Below are 14,811 nucleotides of genomic sequence, written 5' to 3'. Positions count from 1 at the left end.
ACAATAAAACAAACAATATTCTGTCAAGAGCCTTGTAAACATTCCAACAACTTCCATCGAAATTATCTATCACAGCTCAGTCTACCATTTTTAGCGCGGTCCGGGGATTGAGCCAAGAACTCTCGCAGAGCGCACGAGCGCCCGCGCGGTGCGCACCGCGGTGATGAAAAACTTCAATCTGTCAATTCTTTTCTCATGCGAAGAGTAGGCGAAGCGATTCTAGCTTTACGATAGTGCCGCGGATCATCAATGGATTGTATTCAATTATCATTATCCCTTTATTTTCATTTCCTAGAAAAAGGGAAAATAGAAAAGTTGTATTTTTTACTGCTCTATTCACATACTGAATTTGAAAGATCTTCTATGTGGCGTTTTTTTGCAAACTTCAAAAAACTGATTTTTGTCCCGCCTTTGCTCAAGTGCTTGAGTGCAGCATAGGGTACAAAGTCTAAATATGCGTTTCCCATAATTTTTGTATGAAGAGTTAGGTCTACACTGACAAAATTGCTTTGCCCAGATTTTTTTCTGCATCTCCGCACCGGAAAATCACCTTTTTTTTCGATAATAACATCAAAGCGGGAATTAATTTTCTTCTCGATTCTTTCTTTCCTTTTTCTTTCTTATCAGTTCACGCTTTCTCTCACTAATTTCAAAGCGTGGTTAGCTCAATCTTCTGTCTCATAAGCATGGGGCTGGGAGTTCGATTCCAATGGATGTCCAATTTTTTCAATTCTTGATTTTTTTTGTAATTCTCTCCTCACTTTAATTTTGTATCACATTTTCACTATAGTGAAGAGATATCGATGAGTTATGTAATGTTAATTGCTATTAGTAATTACGCGTTCAATTTGAATTTGCAATTTCTTCTATTTTTGGAAATTCCAAACGGCCTGTAGATTTTCAAATAAAGCGTATTGTGATAGATTATAGCCTAATCTTACCCTGGGTTTACTAAAAAAACCGTGATTGAAAAGATGAACCAGCTCAATAGCGACAGCCATTTGTTTCAATGTGGATCGAGAATTTTCCGGTGCCATGGTCAGTGCAGGTCAGCGCTAATTCGTGTTTTCACCTTGACGTCAAAAACATCAATATCTTTGGAAAGAAAATAGATACCTGGATGCAGTTTTCTTTACTTGTTTCCCTGATAATTCCTGATTGAGTTAAAAAAAAAAAGAAATAACAGATTTGGATGATTCAAACGTAAGTACTAATGCATTGAATTTCATTTTTGTAAATTCTTCCTCTTTCCGCGCAAAAATCCCAACGAGTGTGCACCCTACTTTAGGCTTACCACCTTCTTTGCCCATTTGTGCGATGTGGTTCGCTCGATCGCGCAAACAATAAAAATATGATGTAATGATATTATAGTGCGAACCAATGGGATTATGCGAGCAAATTTTCATGTAATTCATACACAAATATAATTATTTTTGACAGCTTAAAAAGTATAGTGTGTTGGTGCCGGTTGGGTGCAACGAATATTCACGATTTTCACAAAAAGGTATTTTGAATTGACCATGTACAGCCCCAAGAAGATGTGACCCCTGCCCTAAGATGTGAAACCTGCCCCAAGATGTGACCCGAGCGCCCCAAGATGGGAAACTGAAACCTGCCCTAAGATGTGACCTGCTTGCCCCAAGATGTGACCCGAAAAACTGCCCCAAGATGTGACCCGAAAAGCTGCCCCAAGATGTGACCCCAAAAAGCTGCCCTAAGGTGTGACCCACTTGCCCCAAGATGTGACCCAGAAAAAATCACTGGGAAATTATAGGTTTTGGTAAATGTACTGGTGGAGTTGATGGTTCTGGTGAATATACTGGTGGATTTGATGGTTTTGGTGAATCAGCTGGTGGATTTGATGGTTCTGGTGAATATGCTGATGGATTTGATGGATCTGGTTAATCTGCTGGTGGATTTGATGTTTCTTGTTCAATCTGCTGAGTGCAAATTGCTCTTTCAAATGACAATTACCTGTCATTTGCTTAAAACATCAACTCCTCATCAAAAGTTTTTGTCAATTTTCATTTTTGACTTGGTGTTATTTATGGCCCTATTTGGCGTGCCAAAATTGCGTAGTGGCATGAGAAAGGCACGAATCTATTGAGAATGAAAGAAGGCCTCTATGGTATATATTTTAATTATTCATGATGCAATTTCACCAGTAGATTCATCAGAAACATCAACTCCACCAGCAGATTCAAAAGAACCATCAAATCCACCAGTATATTCACCTGAACCATCACCTTCACTAGCAGAATCTCTTGAACCATCACGTTTACTAGCAGAATCACCAGAACTATCAACTCCACCAGCATATTCACCAGCACCATCAACTCCACCAGCAGATTCACCAAAACCATCAAATCCACCAGCAGATTCATCAGAACCATCAACTCCACCAGTAGATTCATCAGAACCATCAACTCCACCAGCAATTTCACCAGAACCATCAACCCCACCAGCAGAATCACCAGAACCATCAACTTACTTGTGTTACTTGTGTTACTTGTGTAGGTGTTCGACTCGAGCAAAGTGCCCAGGTAAGATTCTTGATGAACCACATGGTCAACTTTATCTGTTTGATCAATCTGTCGAGGGAAAAAGAATCTCAGCAAATATTTTCATGTCAAGTATTGAGTTTGAATTAGCTCTCCTGCACCCAGTATATCCATGAATTTGGGGTTTAACCGGGATCGACTTTAAGTGAGTGTCAAGGGCATTTTTAAATCTTTCAGTTGAAATGTTTTTTAAGTTTCTTATGCTCTTTGGCATTGCATTGAATAGTTTTGCACCTTGTACAGAAAGAGTGCAATCTCTAAGCTTGGATGTTTGATTCTTGGAGATAGACAGTTGACACAGCCAGTGAAGCCAGGGATTTTGGTAAGTTTATACCCAGAACACTTCCTTGAGGGACTCCTGATAAGACATCTTGTGGTTTTGACTTCACACCATTTACAAGCACTGACTGCTTTCTTCCTGTAAGAAAGGAATTGAGTCATTGTAGTATTTTTCCATCAATTCCTAGTTGCTTTATCTTGTGTAGGACAATTGCATGGTCAACTTTATCGAAGGCTTTTGAGAAATCTAGGTAGACAACGTCTGCATTTGCTTCTTTGTCAAGTATATTCAATATCAAGTCATATTGTTCAAGCAATTGACTTGGACACGAGCGTCCACTTCTGAAGCCATGGCTTGGATTGAACAGATTATCTACATTCATATGTTGTACTATATGTGATCTAAGTACTTTTTCAAATATTTTTATGACATGTGATGTAAGCGCTACTGGTCTGTAGTTTACTGCCAGTGATCTGCTACCCCCTTTGTGTATTGGTGTAATTGTGCTTTGTTTCAGTCCGTTTGGGACTATTCCTTTATCAAGGCTTTTCCTCCAAAGGATGCAAAGGGGAGTGGATAATTCTTCTTTACATTGTTTTAAGAGAATTGCAGGAAAGCCGTCAGGACAAGGAGCTGCACCATCAACTGCACTAACCACTATCAACTCCACCAGCAAGTTCACCAGAACCATCAATTCCACCAGTAGCAGTATATTCACCAGAACCATCAACTCCACCAGAACCATCAACTCCACCAGTACATATACCAAAACCTATACTTTCCCAGTGATTTTTTCTAGGGTCACATCTTGGGGCAAACGGGTCACATCTTAGGGCAGGTTTCACATCGTGGGGCAGGTTTCACATCTTGGGGCAATCGGGTCACATCTTGGGGCAGGTTTCACATCTTAGGGCAGGGGTCACATCTTGGGGCTGTACAAGGTCTATTCCTTTACATCATTAATAGATAACTATGCCAGATAGTAGACAAGAGTTCGTTCTTTTTTTCGTTCGTTCGTCTATTAGTTTTTCTCAGGATTGGCTCATTTGTTTTTTTCTGATTTCTTGCACAGTGATGCAAAATGGTGATTCCAAAAAAGTGATGGAGCCCGATTTTTGAAAAAAAATATTTTTTTGGGCAAACTTGGGCCAAAAAGTGCCTGAAAATGGGGTTTTTTGGACCTTGTGTGAAATTGCTTCATTAGTTTTATCAAATTTTTTGCATAAATATAGAGGGCAAGGTTCTCTAAAAAATGGCTCAAGCAGATTTTTTTGGGAATATTTTTTGGGGAAAATCGCCTTTTATCGTCAATAGGGAAATCACGCTAAAATATTTATTCACCCCAGTATTTACGATTATAAGTCATACTGTGACTTTAACTATACATCACGGTAATCTATTCAAGCTGCTCACTACACTTTTTTACTCTCTTACTATTTGTCCTATTTATCTCATCATCAGGTAGGTCATTCAGCATGTTGCTCGTTTTGCTTTCTTTGTACCACAGCTTTTCATATCTTAAAGCAAAATATAAATTTTAGGACATAGTAGGACTATATTTTGCCAAAATTAGTGACAAAATCATGTCTCACTACCTTGATCAATTTTTGATTTTTTAAAGGATCAATCACTCCTTTCCAAACGAAGCAGAAGACAAAAATATGCTATCTATTTTATATGAGAAGAAAGTGACAATCATGACGTTTTTATCCATAACATACAGGTGATTAGATATTACATGTCCTAACCAAGCTTAGGCCTTGAGGAATGACCACAAAAGTTTGAAGTCTAATAATTGATTTGGCAAAATTATCCATTTTATATGATTTTTTTCTTTTTCTCAAATGTCTCCATTTTACTCTCACCACTTATTGAAAATTTCATTTTTAAGTTTAAAATGACTGAATTTGTTGAGAAATATTTCGAGATATTAAATTTCAATAATGATATGAAATCTGTAAGCATTGAAAATTTATTTGCACTACAACAAAAACATTTAGAACATGTTGTGTTCAATAGTAGTGCTTGTTATTTGGGGAAAGACATGAAAATTACCAAAGACTATTTACTGAGAAAAGTTATTTCAAAGAAGGAAGGTGGATTTTGTTTCGAAATAAACAGTTCATTTTATTGTCTACTCAAAGACCTTGGCTACAATGTTGTAATGTATCCGTGCAATGTTTACAGTGGGTTAAGCAATAAACTTATGCCATATCCCAACCATACTTGTTTGATAGTTCGTTTTACAAACGAGTGTTATCTTGTTGATGTTGGCTATTGCCTTAGAGGTTTTTACAGCCCCATAAAGTTAGCTGAGGGAGTTACTGATCAAGGCAGAAATGGATCATTTAAATTATCAAAATTGAATGGTTCTGTTTGGGTTTTGCAAAGCAAAGACAAATATCGATCACTTTTTTATCCTGCACAAAACCCTGGCAAATGGTATAATGAATTCCAAATGAACATGTCCAAGGAGATTGATCTTCAAGATGTAGATGACATTTTGCAGTATCACTTAAGCAATGATGACTTCTTTTTCAAGAAGCGTTTAGGTTTTGAGTCAATAAGACAAAACTGTGTTCTTTCTATGTGGGATGACGAGTTTAAGTCAGTTGTATTTGGTGACACCATGGATGATGATATTGTTCATTGTGAAAAGATTCTGTCTGAAGAGCATCGTCAGCAAATATTGAAAAAACACTATCATTTTGATTACAAATGTAGTGTTTGAAATCCGTTTTTTTATCCTGGTAAACTGATTTGCAGCATAAGTCAAAAAGTTTATAGGATTTTACTTCAGCATTTTGTTACAATTTTTTTGTTTTATGGACGGCTTTTACAGAGTGTACCAGAAATAAATTACCCTCTTTGGAGTTGAATTTCTTGAGTTTGATCGAATTTTTAAAGAATCAAACCTTTTTAATTGGAAATTAATTTTAATTTCATTATATGAAAATCATTCTGAAATTAAATAAATGATTTTCTGAGATTGTTCGACAGGTTTTTCAGCTAATTTTTAGCTTTTTAAATGAAATTTTCTTTTTTAACTCAAAATCTTGCAATTTTCTCGTTTTGATGCAATTAGCCGAATCTTTGTTATTGTTTTGATGACTTAATGAATGATGAAACTTGTGTGCTCATTTTAGGGGGTCGAGCTGGAGTTTTTACAAGTTCTTTGATGACTCTGTTGATCGTTAAATGTTGAGACAAACGTATTTATTACTTTTTCTAAAGAACGCGTCATCCCTATTGTTTAGAAATAACCAATCAGTTAAGCATCTTGTAAAAACTCCAGCTCATCCCATTTTAGGATAGGGATAGGATATCAAAGTTTAAGTTTAGTATTCCTTTTTCCAATGAAAAATTGATAGAACTCGAGAAATTTCACTTCAAAAGGCTAATTTATTTTTGGCACATCAATGAAATCGGACCAGCAATTTTATTTTATTTTAAACAGTATATTTCGAATACTTGTGATTCATACAGTAAATATATATATATTCTCCATAACTACACGCATACATACAACATACTCTAATCAAAGAACTTCTGTATCTAAAAATCAAAATTAAAATTCACTAAATCAAAATGAATTCCACTACGAATTCCCCTAAGGCAATAAAATCAATTAAATCTTTATTGTAAGGCTTCTAATTTTGTATTCATCTTTGGTACTCCATTTTGGTTTTAGTTTATTAATCCATAGTGCCTCAAGGGACATTAAGCATTGTTCAGACTTAATTGTGCAATCTATTATCATTACATTTCATCGAAATTTCGCAATGACAGTTTTGAAAATGGCTTCCCAGCTGGAGTGTTTACGTTGAGGCGCTCCTTGATTCTGTTAATTAAGTGCCTGGCAGTTTGCCCGACATAGCTCGATTCACAATAGAGAACATTGAATTTGATGCACTACCATGCTCTTGAGCTCCTTTTGAACTTGATTGCTTTTAAAGAAGGAAGAACACGTGTATATTTTGTCATCCCCTTGAATTATTTTTAAAGAGGAATTTTAGAAGTTAAAGATATGTTTTATTTGAATCTCAGTTTTCTTCACTCCTTCTGAATTATCCTAGGTTAAAAACCTTTAGTTTATGTCTCTTATAAAAAGGAAAACATCATTTCGTATTATTTCATCCTTGAGATGTATTCAAAGCTAGCCTTGTAAAAATAACAGGGCTTCAAGAAAAATCCTGGAAATCTGGAAGATGCCAAATAATTTATTCATGGGGAAAAGTTATTTGCATTGAGTGTCCCACTTAATATAGAGCTTCCATGGAGGCTGCATATTTAAAAAATTGACGTCACACAACGAGTTCGATGACAATTGAGCATCTTCTTTTTGACGTTACGTCACAAAATAAAAATAAGACTTTAAAAAATAAAAAACTACCAAGAAATCAGATTTACGAGCTTATAAATTGAAATTATGTTTGAAAACGAGAAATATTTTAGCGATAAACGGATAATAAACCATTTATTTGGATGCAGTGTCATCCAATATGAAAAATATTGGGCTACGAGAAAAGATATTGGACTTGGCGAAGCCTCGTCCAATATCTTTTCTCGCACACCCAATAATTTTGCAAATTGGATTCGACTTTGTCCAATAACTGCTTAATATAGACATAATATTAAATTGTATCTTTTTAGAAAATTTAAATGAAAAATAATGTTAAAAATCAAATGTAATGGTGTACCAACATGGATGTGATAAGATGAGATAGATCAATACAACAATGGTTGTTTTCAAAGAAATTGACTCCAAAATCCTCCCACTAGCCGTTCAAAAGTATCTCTGGGATCAAATAAGGTAACATGATGATAATAAAGGATCTTTGCACCCATTTTGTTTAATACCTCTCCCTAGAAATTCATTTTTGCTAGAACCCAATTTTCAGGAAATGTCAAACGAACTCTCCCCCACAGTATATAGAACATTGTCCGATACAGTCTGAAAGACTTTCTTATAGAATTTTGAATAGTGAACTCCTCCCCCTTTTAGAAATTGAAGGGTTTATTTTTAGGTCTGTTGAATATTTTCAAATATGTTCGATATTTTAAACAAGAATTTAAATGATTTTTCAGATTTAAAAATCCGACCTAAAGATCCAATACTCCTCCTCGAGCCAACTCTTAATAAATATTCAAGAGTGGCTTGGTAAGAAGTGTTGGGTCTTTTCTTCACTAACTGGATTGTGAGAATTGCCTTTGAAAAGTTTATCATCCTCAAAAGGAGGGGATATTCTTCAAGTTTTTTGGGAGTGTCCATCTAGCTTTCTATCAACTATGTTTGTTTGTTTCCTGTATTTTTATAGCACTGTTTTTCAACTGAAAACCCAACATGCATCACAAGAAACACTTGCAACGACTGGTACTGTTTGCCAGGTATCAACTTTTGTTAATGCAACTTTAATGAATAATGCGTAGCAAACATCCAAAGAGTGCACAATACAGTTGTAGTGATTCATAAATATGTATTTTCCAAAAATCAAAATGTTAAAAACATAACTAAAAGTTTCATGCACTTACGTACAATCATCAGATATGTTTTGGGGATGACAGATTAATGCAACTTTACCAATATTTACAAAATGAGGCTTTTCTGACTCCAAATTGAGCAAAATGATACATAGTCTTGAAATTTAAAACTTAAGCTGATACAAGAGACCAGGAGAATAATTTTAAGTATACTGATGATATTCTTATGACTAAGCAGCTTGAATCCACAATCCAGCCTAATCTCATTGGATCTTCCTCTATTCTTTGTTTATTCTTACAAAAAGAACAGCAATGCAGGCACTATGGAATTTTTTTATTGCACAATCTATACTGTAGCTTCACTCTACAAACGAAATAAATTTCTTGGTCTCGTAATCTGTTTTAAATCTCTTAACTGTTCTATTCATAGCGGCTTGAAAAAATGCTGGTACACGACAAGGTCAAGGAGCTGCAGAAATTCTTTTCACCTGAATTATTTTCTGAAATAAAATCAATACCCCGTTGGACGTTCATCAAAGGGTCTTTATCCTATGTCATTCATTGTGTAGCAATGATATTAGAAAAACGATATGTTTTGGGGATGACAGATCAATTGAAACCATTTGTCATCAAATTGTTGTATACACTTCACTGGATTGTCACTGAAGCTTACAAGGAATGTTCCAAACCTAAAGATGAAGGTCTAGATTTGACAGATATTGAACTCTTCTTACACATGTGTATACCTTTTTTATCTAACCTCATGATGAAGTGATCTGACACACACAGTCTTCAAAGTGGAATGCATCTTTGGCAACCCCTATGGAACAATATACCACCAAGAGATACACTTCTAGCTTTACCAGTCATCAAACCTAAGGATCATTCAACTTTTACATCCGGCAAAGAAGAGATACCAACTTTCTATACGACAGCCACATATTTTGATATCGCTCTTGTGAAAGTCATGATGGTGGACCATTGGACTTTGTATGGATATCGATGGGGCTTACAATATCTGCAAAATCATTTCCAAAATATTCTCTTCAAATTGGGTTTCGATTGCGAGAACTGTGAAGTCATAAAAGCAATTAATAGGTTCACTCATCGTAAAAGTGTTTTATTGACCATGGATTCTCAAGGGGAAATGAAACCAGCTGACATCTTTTCAAATTCTGATCCCACAGCATTTCCACCTTTAAGTGAAACCGTTCCAGAATCACTTAAAATGTATGTAGATAAGGAAGGTGCACTGAGGACCGAATTTCTTCTTCAGCTGATAGAAAAACTTGTCAAAAATCCTAATATTCATCAATTGTCTGGCAGCCTATTATTTGTCCACTCACAAATTGTGGAGATTTCACTTGACGATCAAAACATCTTTAAAATGCTTTTGAAACATTTTTCACCGCTTTTATACTGTCAAGTTAAAATCATGCAGCTATTTGGCTGTGAGCGTAATTGTGGGATTGGTATACGAGGGAAAGCAGAGAATTATCGTTATCTGGCTCACAGTTATTTGAAGAGGATCATATATGCAGACAAGGAGAAAGCAGAAGAATGGTTCATCAATTTTGTGGCAACTGAGAAAGTTGAAGATTCCTCTTCATCTCCTTCACGCCTTGTTTGGTATCTGTGAAAGCTCACCACACCACCAGCAGATCGGAAAGTCTACTTTACGTTTATTAATAGACGATGATGGCCAGTCACAACAGCAAGAAAAATATCTTGAAAATCGCGCTTCTAATGAGAAAAATATTATTGAATGGGTCACGCCTTCCTTAATCAAATTTATATTTTTGAAATGGAAAAAAGAAAAATCCTCAAATCACATGGTAAGTGACATTTATGGATCAAACAAGATTTGAACCCTAGGTACCGGGTGACCCACGAAAAAGTATAAGAGTTTGGAGGGTAACTGTGTCCAAAAACAATTGAATTTCAACTAAATTCTTTTTTCATGGTAAAGAGGAAAAGCTAACTTACATTTTGATGTATCATTCTTTAATTTTGGAAAAATAGTTATCGAGATATGGAGGTATAAAGTCAAAAGTCATTATAAAAACAGTTAAAAAACGTCGAAAAAGACAGTATCAAATTAATTAATTAACAGGAATCTTTGGAGGCACTTAAAACTCAGGGAGACCTAATTTTGGCCTGGGACCTAAACCCAGGTTGACGCTATGATTTTTGGTTCATTATTTTGATCCATTGTAATCCGTTTTACTGATGCTACCCCTCCGTTTGTCAGCACCAGAAATTAAAGAAATTTTGAAATATACCAATTATAGGCATTGATGTCTAGCCTGACTTTATTGTTTCATTCCTACTCATTATAGGAGATGTTCACATTGGCGCACCATTTCATCCAGTTTGTGCAGGTCAAGCATCCCATGATATTTCGTAAACTTATTATGTCAGGTCTGTTAGATTCCTTCACCAAAACAACCAACCCTCCAACAGCAACGTCACAAGACTCATTTAATGCTAGTGTATTTTCTAATGGAAGTTCTTTGAATAGTTCTTCTTCACCGAGCAATGAAAACACTGCAAGTGGCGGTGGTGGTGGCAAAAAATGGAGAAGAGGAGGGGTAAGGATATTTTTTTTTCTGTGTTAGTTAGCGTATAACTTTGACCAGCTTTAAGGGAAATTTGAGAAAAATATTATCCCCCCATCCAAGGGTCTATTTTCCCAAAATTGTTTGAGAAACTCGCAGTATTCTGGACTAATAATCAGTGCCATCAGAAAATATTTGTTATTCAATGATTATTAGCTTGAATTCTGAGAAAGACACGTAAGAGGTCGAAATATCAGATAAACAAAATTGTGTTATATTTAATAATCAATTTCAAATTAAAAAAAAAAAAAAACGAAAACCAAGCTAAAAAGAAGACCAACATTTTATACAAAAATCTCATTACAATGTAAACTTTTTTCTACTCTGTCGTAGGAGATCTTGAAAATGATGCATGCTAAGCAGAAAACTGAAGATGTCGAAGTCTCCTTCGCAACCTTACCGAGAAACACCACGCAATCATCACAAAATGCCTCATCTGTATTCTCCACAAGCCTTCCAAGAAATTTCTCCATGTCAGATGATTCAAAATCACCCAAAGGAGGAGCGCAGATACGTACCAAATGGGGGAAGAGTACTAATATGCATGGTTTGCTAGCCGGTGTACAGCAGTTGAGGTGTTTATTTGATCTGATGTCACCTGGTGTCCTCCCTGATGAGTTGATTGTTGGTGCTCTGCTAGATCTGGTACGACGGTGTATTTATTTGTAGGAATAATCGGGCTCTTCTTCTAGAAAAGATTATTCACTAGCCCAAATTTTTTTTGAATTCAAACTGAGAATACCATCTTTCAGCCAGGTTTTGGTCCGAGAACCAAAAAACCTTCTTAATATCTAACAGATAAAACTAATTTCTATGTGAAATTAATGGTATTTCATGTGTTAAGAATAATTTATCATCAATTGCAAAGTGAGAAACGGGTAAATTGGGCTCGATTCTTTAAAAAATCATTGCTGATAATAACAATTGTCGAACATTTTTGTGACCTATTTTTATAAATGCTTCACTGAAAATACTTTAGCCCCTCATTTCAAGTTGTCAAACCGAACCCCTTTCTAATATTTGGAGCTTCCAGATCCAAATTCTCAAGCTTAATCTAATCCATAGAACTACACTAATTAGCCATATTGTACTCAGTGCCGTAGGAAGCATTTTCATATTTGGGGGGGGGTTAAAGTTTAGGGACACCGCGAGGGCCAACCATGGTTTGGCCGAGGGAGGTGGGGAATTTTGAAAATTTGAGCTTTAGATTGCTTAAAAATGCACATAAAAGACAATTATGACAAATTAAAAAAGAAAAACTTTGCATTTTGAAAAATAACCATTTTTGAAAAAATTATTGGGGCCCCCCTTGCCCCCCCCCCCCCAGTTGCTACGGCACTGGTACTAATGAACCCCCGTATTTTTTTCTCTAGGAGGCTCCAGTGGTTTCTAGGGCCAGCTATCTGATGGAACTTGCTTATTTCGTCAACAAATGCAATAAAGAGGACTGGCCGATGCTCATGGAACTGATGAAGTCTGGCCACATCAAAACATCCATTCACGAACTCACCGCCACAAAACTTCAAGCCGGTCGCTTGTTTTATAAATGGGGTATTGTGATTGGTCGAAAATTGGAAGACATGTTAAACGAAGACCGAATGTCTCTTGAAGATTTATCGAAGCCGGTGAACAGAGAGAAAGTCAATTTTCTTTATCAAGGTATGTCTAGTCATTTAAAAGGACATTTTACCTGCCCTACGGCAACACGTGATATCTCAGAAACATGTGATTTTAAGCAGAAATGCAGAAAAGTTGAGATCCAGAGCTTTCCTACAATACTTTCCTACAATAAGTTTGTTAGACCTAATTTTAGACCCTTAAAAAAATTTGCGAAAATTGCAATGGATTAGTGAAAACATTTTGAAAAATTATTTCAAATTAAATTTGAAAATATAAAAATAAACCCACCTCTACAGGCTAAAGCAAGGTGAATCTAACTTCTGTGTAATCAGGTGTAATATAAATTGAAGCTGATTTATTTTATTCCTTTTGTTCATTTAGGTGACATTGGGTCTGTCTCCTCATATTGTCCTCAATCTTTGCGTTTCGTCGCGTGCCACCTTCTCAAAGAAATCACGGCCTATCTACGTGAACGTCATGCTTCCCTGATCGCCGCTCAAATCCCGTCGGACAATGACTCACCTATGACGTTTCATCGGGAGATCTCGCACTCGTCAAGTGCAGCCAGCAGCCGCCGCCCAAAACAATCCATCGCGTCAGCACTTTCAAAGAAAATCATTGAAGTGAAACGGAAGAAAAGCTCCGTCAATCTTTTAGTCGGTTCTGCTTCAAACCCTGACGGTCGTGACTCACCAAGCTCAAGCCCTTCGCCGAATCGCCACATCCCTGCACGCAAAAAAAGTACGAGCAATGTTTTCCGGAGTAGGAGTCCGAAATTCGGACGCCGTTACTCGAAACAGACCTCCCGTCTCCCTTTAGAAGATCAAAACATCGATTCTCTACTAGTGGACAACAGCGAAGAAACGTCAGAATTTCCTTGGTTATCAGTCATTATTGATATGAACCGCTCCATCAATTTCTTATGTGTTCATTCCACAACCCAATGTCCTGAAGACTGTCCATTGGAACAAGTGAAATCGTGCAATACCTTACTCCACGCCTTGAAGCTGCTGTATGAACCAGGCAGGTTGGATGACAAAGAACTAGATCACGTGGATAGTACGCATGCGCAGAAAAAAGATGTGGTTTATGAGTATATCACTAAACAGGTTGGTCCATTTCTCCCCACAGATATCTTCATATATAACATCTGATAGAGCTACACTACGAGTAAATCACTGAGCAGCTTGTTTTTTCATTCTCTTCACAGACATCCTATATCCTACTTTTCGTAAAGATTTTGCTTCAATTGCCGTTGCTTGGGAAATACAGAGTAGCTCCATCTAGTATTTTATGTAAAAAAATTTGATTCATTTTTTGATCGTTAGATTTTTATATAAGATGTCTGAGTTTCTACTCTCCCGCAGGACCTCTACTTTCAAATGTCTACATCTTGAGATTTCATGACATTCGATAACAACTTTCGAATGATCTACTTTCTCAAAAGCTCTTCATGGCTTTCAGAGACTGGTAGAAAGTGCCCCTAATACCATGCTTAAAACCATGTACTTTAATTTTTCTTTTAATAATTTGTATTTTATTATTTCAATGTTAGGTTGGGTCGTTTTACCACGTTCCATACTCTGTGCTATGTAAAGGAGCCTTCGTTATGGATAACCAACAGCTCAGTGACATTGTTGCTGCTTCGTGGGAAGTCCTCTTGTACCCTGATGAACAACTCAAATCTGCCGCAGGTAACAACGCGATTTGAGATACTCTTTATTTTGACCGCCCTTCCCTATGTAAACCGTAGCGTGCAGGGCTCTCTAGTTTCCCAGTATTAACCCTTTATATCTTCGAAATAGTTATAATTTAGAGTGAGGAAAAACGCTGGAGAAAGAATTGATTTAAAACAGTCAATTTGACTATACCATGAATAATTGAATTGTTAATTAGAGTGTTAAGGAGGTCGGGCTTCAACCCGATCTTTGGATGCTCCACCGACACTTGTACATTGGATTTGACTTTTTCGGCTTTTTTATCTACTAAACTTTAAAATATTATTCCATAACTAGGAATAATTTGCCTAAATAAATTTGAGCCGCTGCACTTAGTTGTGAAACTCAGTAACGTAGACAGGAGTGAAGGAACATTAGCATAGGAGAACAGATTCAAACGACACAGTAATTATGTTTTATATTATGTTTTTATACCACAAATAGGTGAGTGCTTTGTCGTAAAAATATGCTATCCTTCGCAGATCGGTCTTCACCCCTGTCTACGCTACTGAAACCTCTTCAATATAAGGTGT

General features: G+C 36.4%; 3 protein-coding genes across 3 annotated transcripts in view; all 3 read left to right on the top strand.

Annotated features, from left to right (window-relative positions):
* The first annotated feature begins 4,738 nt into the window (after positions 1-4,738).
* Positions 4,739-5,572, top strand: LOC136823900 (uncharacterized acetyltransferase YvcN-like). Its single transcript, XM_067080057.1, has one exon. It carries the CDS (start codon positions 4,739-4,741, stop codon positions 5,570-5,572), a length of 834 nt encoding a protein of 277 aa, XP_066936158.1.
* A 1,920-nt stretch (positions 5,573-7,492) lies between these two features.
* LOC136823957 (protein unc-80 homolog) overlaps positions 7,493-14,811 on the top strand; it is a 45,004-nt gene continuing 37,685 nt past the window's right edge. Inside the window, exons 1-8 of the mRNA XM_067080114.1 lie at positions 7,493-7,654; positions 8,160-8,229; positions 8,753-10,157; positions 10,662-10,913; positions 11,274-11,585; positions 12,314-12,599; positions 12,942-13,669; positions 14,116-14,254. Coding sequence (XP_066936215.1) covers positions 9,858-10,157; positions 10,662-10,913; positions 11,274-11,585; positions 12,314-12,599; positions 12,942-13,669; positions 14,116-14,254 — 2,017 coding nt within the window. The 5' untranslated portion in view covers positions 7,493-7,654; positions 8,160-8,229; positions 8,753-9,857. The remainder of the gene's footprint in view (positions 7,655-8,159; positions 8,230-8,752; positions 10,158-10,661; positions 10,914-11,273; positions 11,586-12,313; positions 12,600-12,941; positions 13,670-14,115; positions 14,255-14,811) is intronic.
* LOC136823899 (protein unc-80 homolog) lies at positions 7,581-9,097 on the top strand. Its single transcript, XM_067080056.1, has 3 exons — positions 7,581-7,654; positions 8,160-8,229; positions 8,753-9,097. Exons 1-3 carry the CDS (start codon positions 7,581-7,583, stop codon positions 9,095-9,097), a joined length of 489 nt encoding a protein of 162 aa, XP_066936157.1.

Source organism: Clytia hemisphaerica, unplaced genomic scaffold (genome assembly GCF_902728285.1).
Source record: "Clytia hemisphaerica strain Z4C2 unplaced genomic scaffold, Clytia hemisphaerica genome assembly, whole genome shotgun sequence".
Lineage (NCBI taxonomy): Eukaryota > Metazoa > Cnidaria > Hydrozoa > Leptothecata > Clytiidae > Clytia > Clytia hemisphaerica.
This window is presented reverse-complemented; position numbering and strand designations above follow the sequence as displayed.

Excerpts from the sequence above, each read along its gene's own strand:
- LOC136823900 (XM_067080057.1), top strand. The coding sequence starts at position 4,739 with ATGACTGAATTTGTTGAGAAATATTTCGAGATATTAAATTTCAATAAT.
- LOC136823899 (XM_067080056.1), top strand. The coding sequence starts at position 7,581 with ATGGTTGTTTTCAAAGAAATTGACTCCAAAATCCTCCCACTAGCCGTT. Across the intron at positions 7,655-8,159 it reads TATCTCTGGGATCAAATAAG|CACTGTTTTTCAACTGAAAA; the intron begins GTAACATGATGA and ends GTATTTTTATAG. Across the intron at positions 8,230-8,752 it reads CGACTGGTACTGTTTGCCAG|CGGCTTGAAAAAATGCTGGT; the intron begins GTATCAACTTTT and ends TTCTATTCATAG.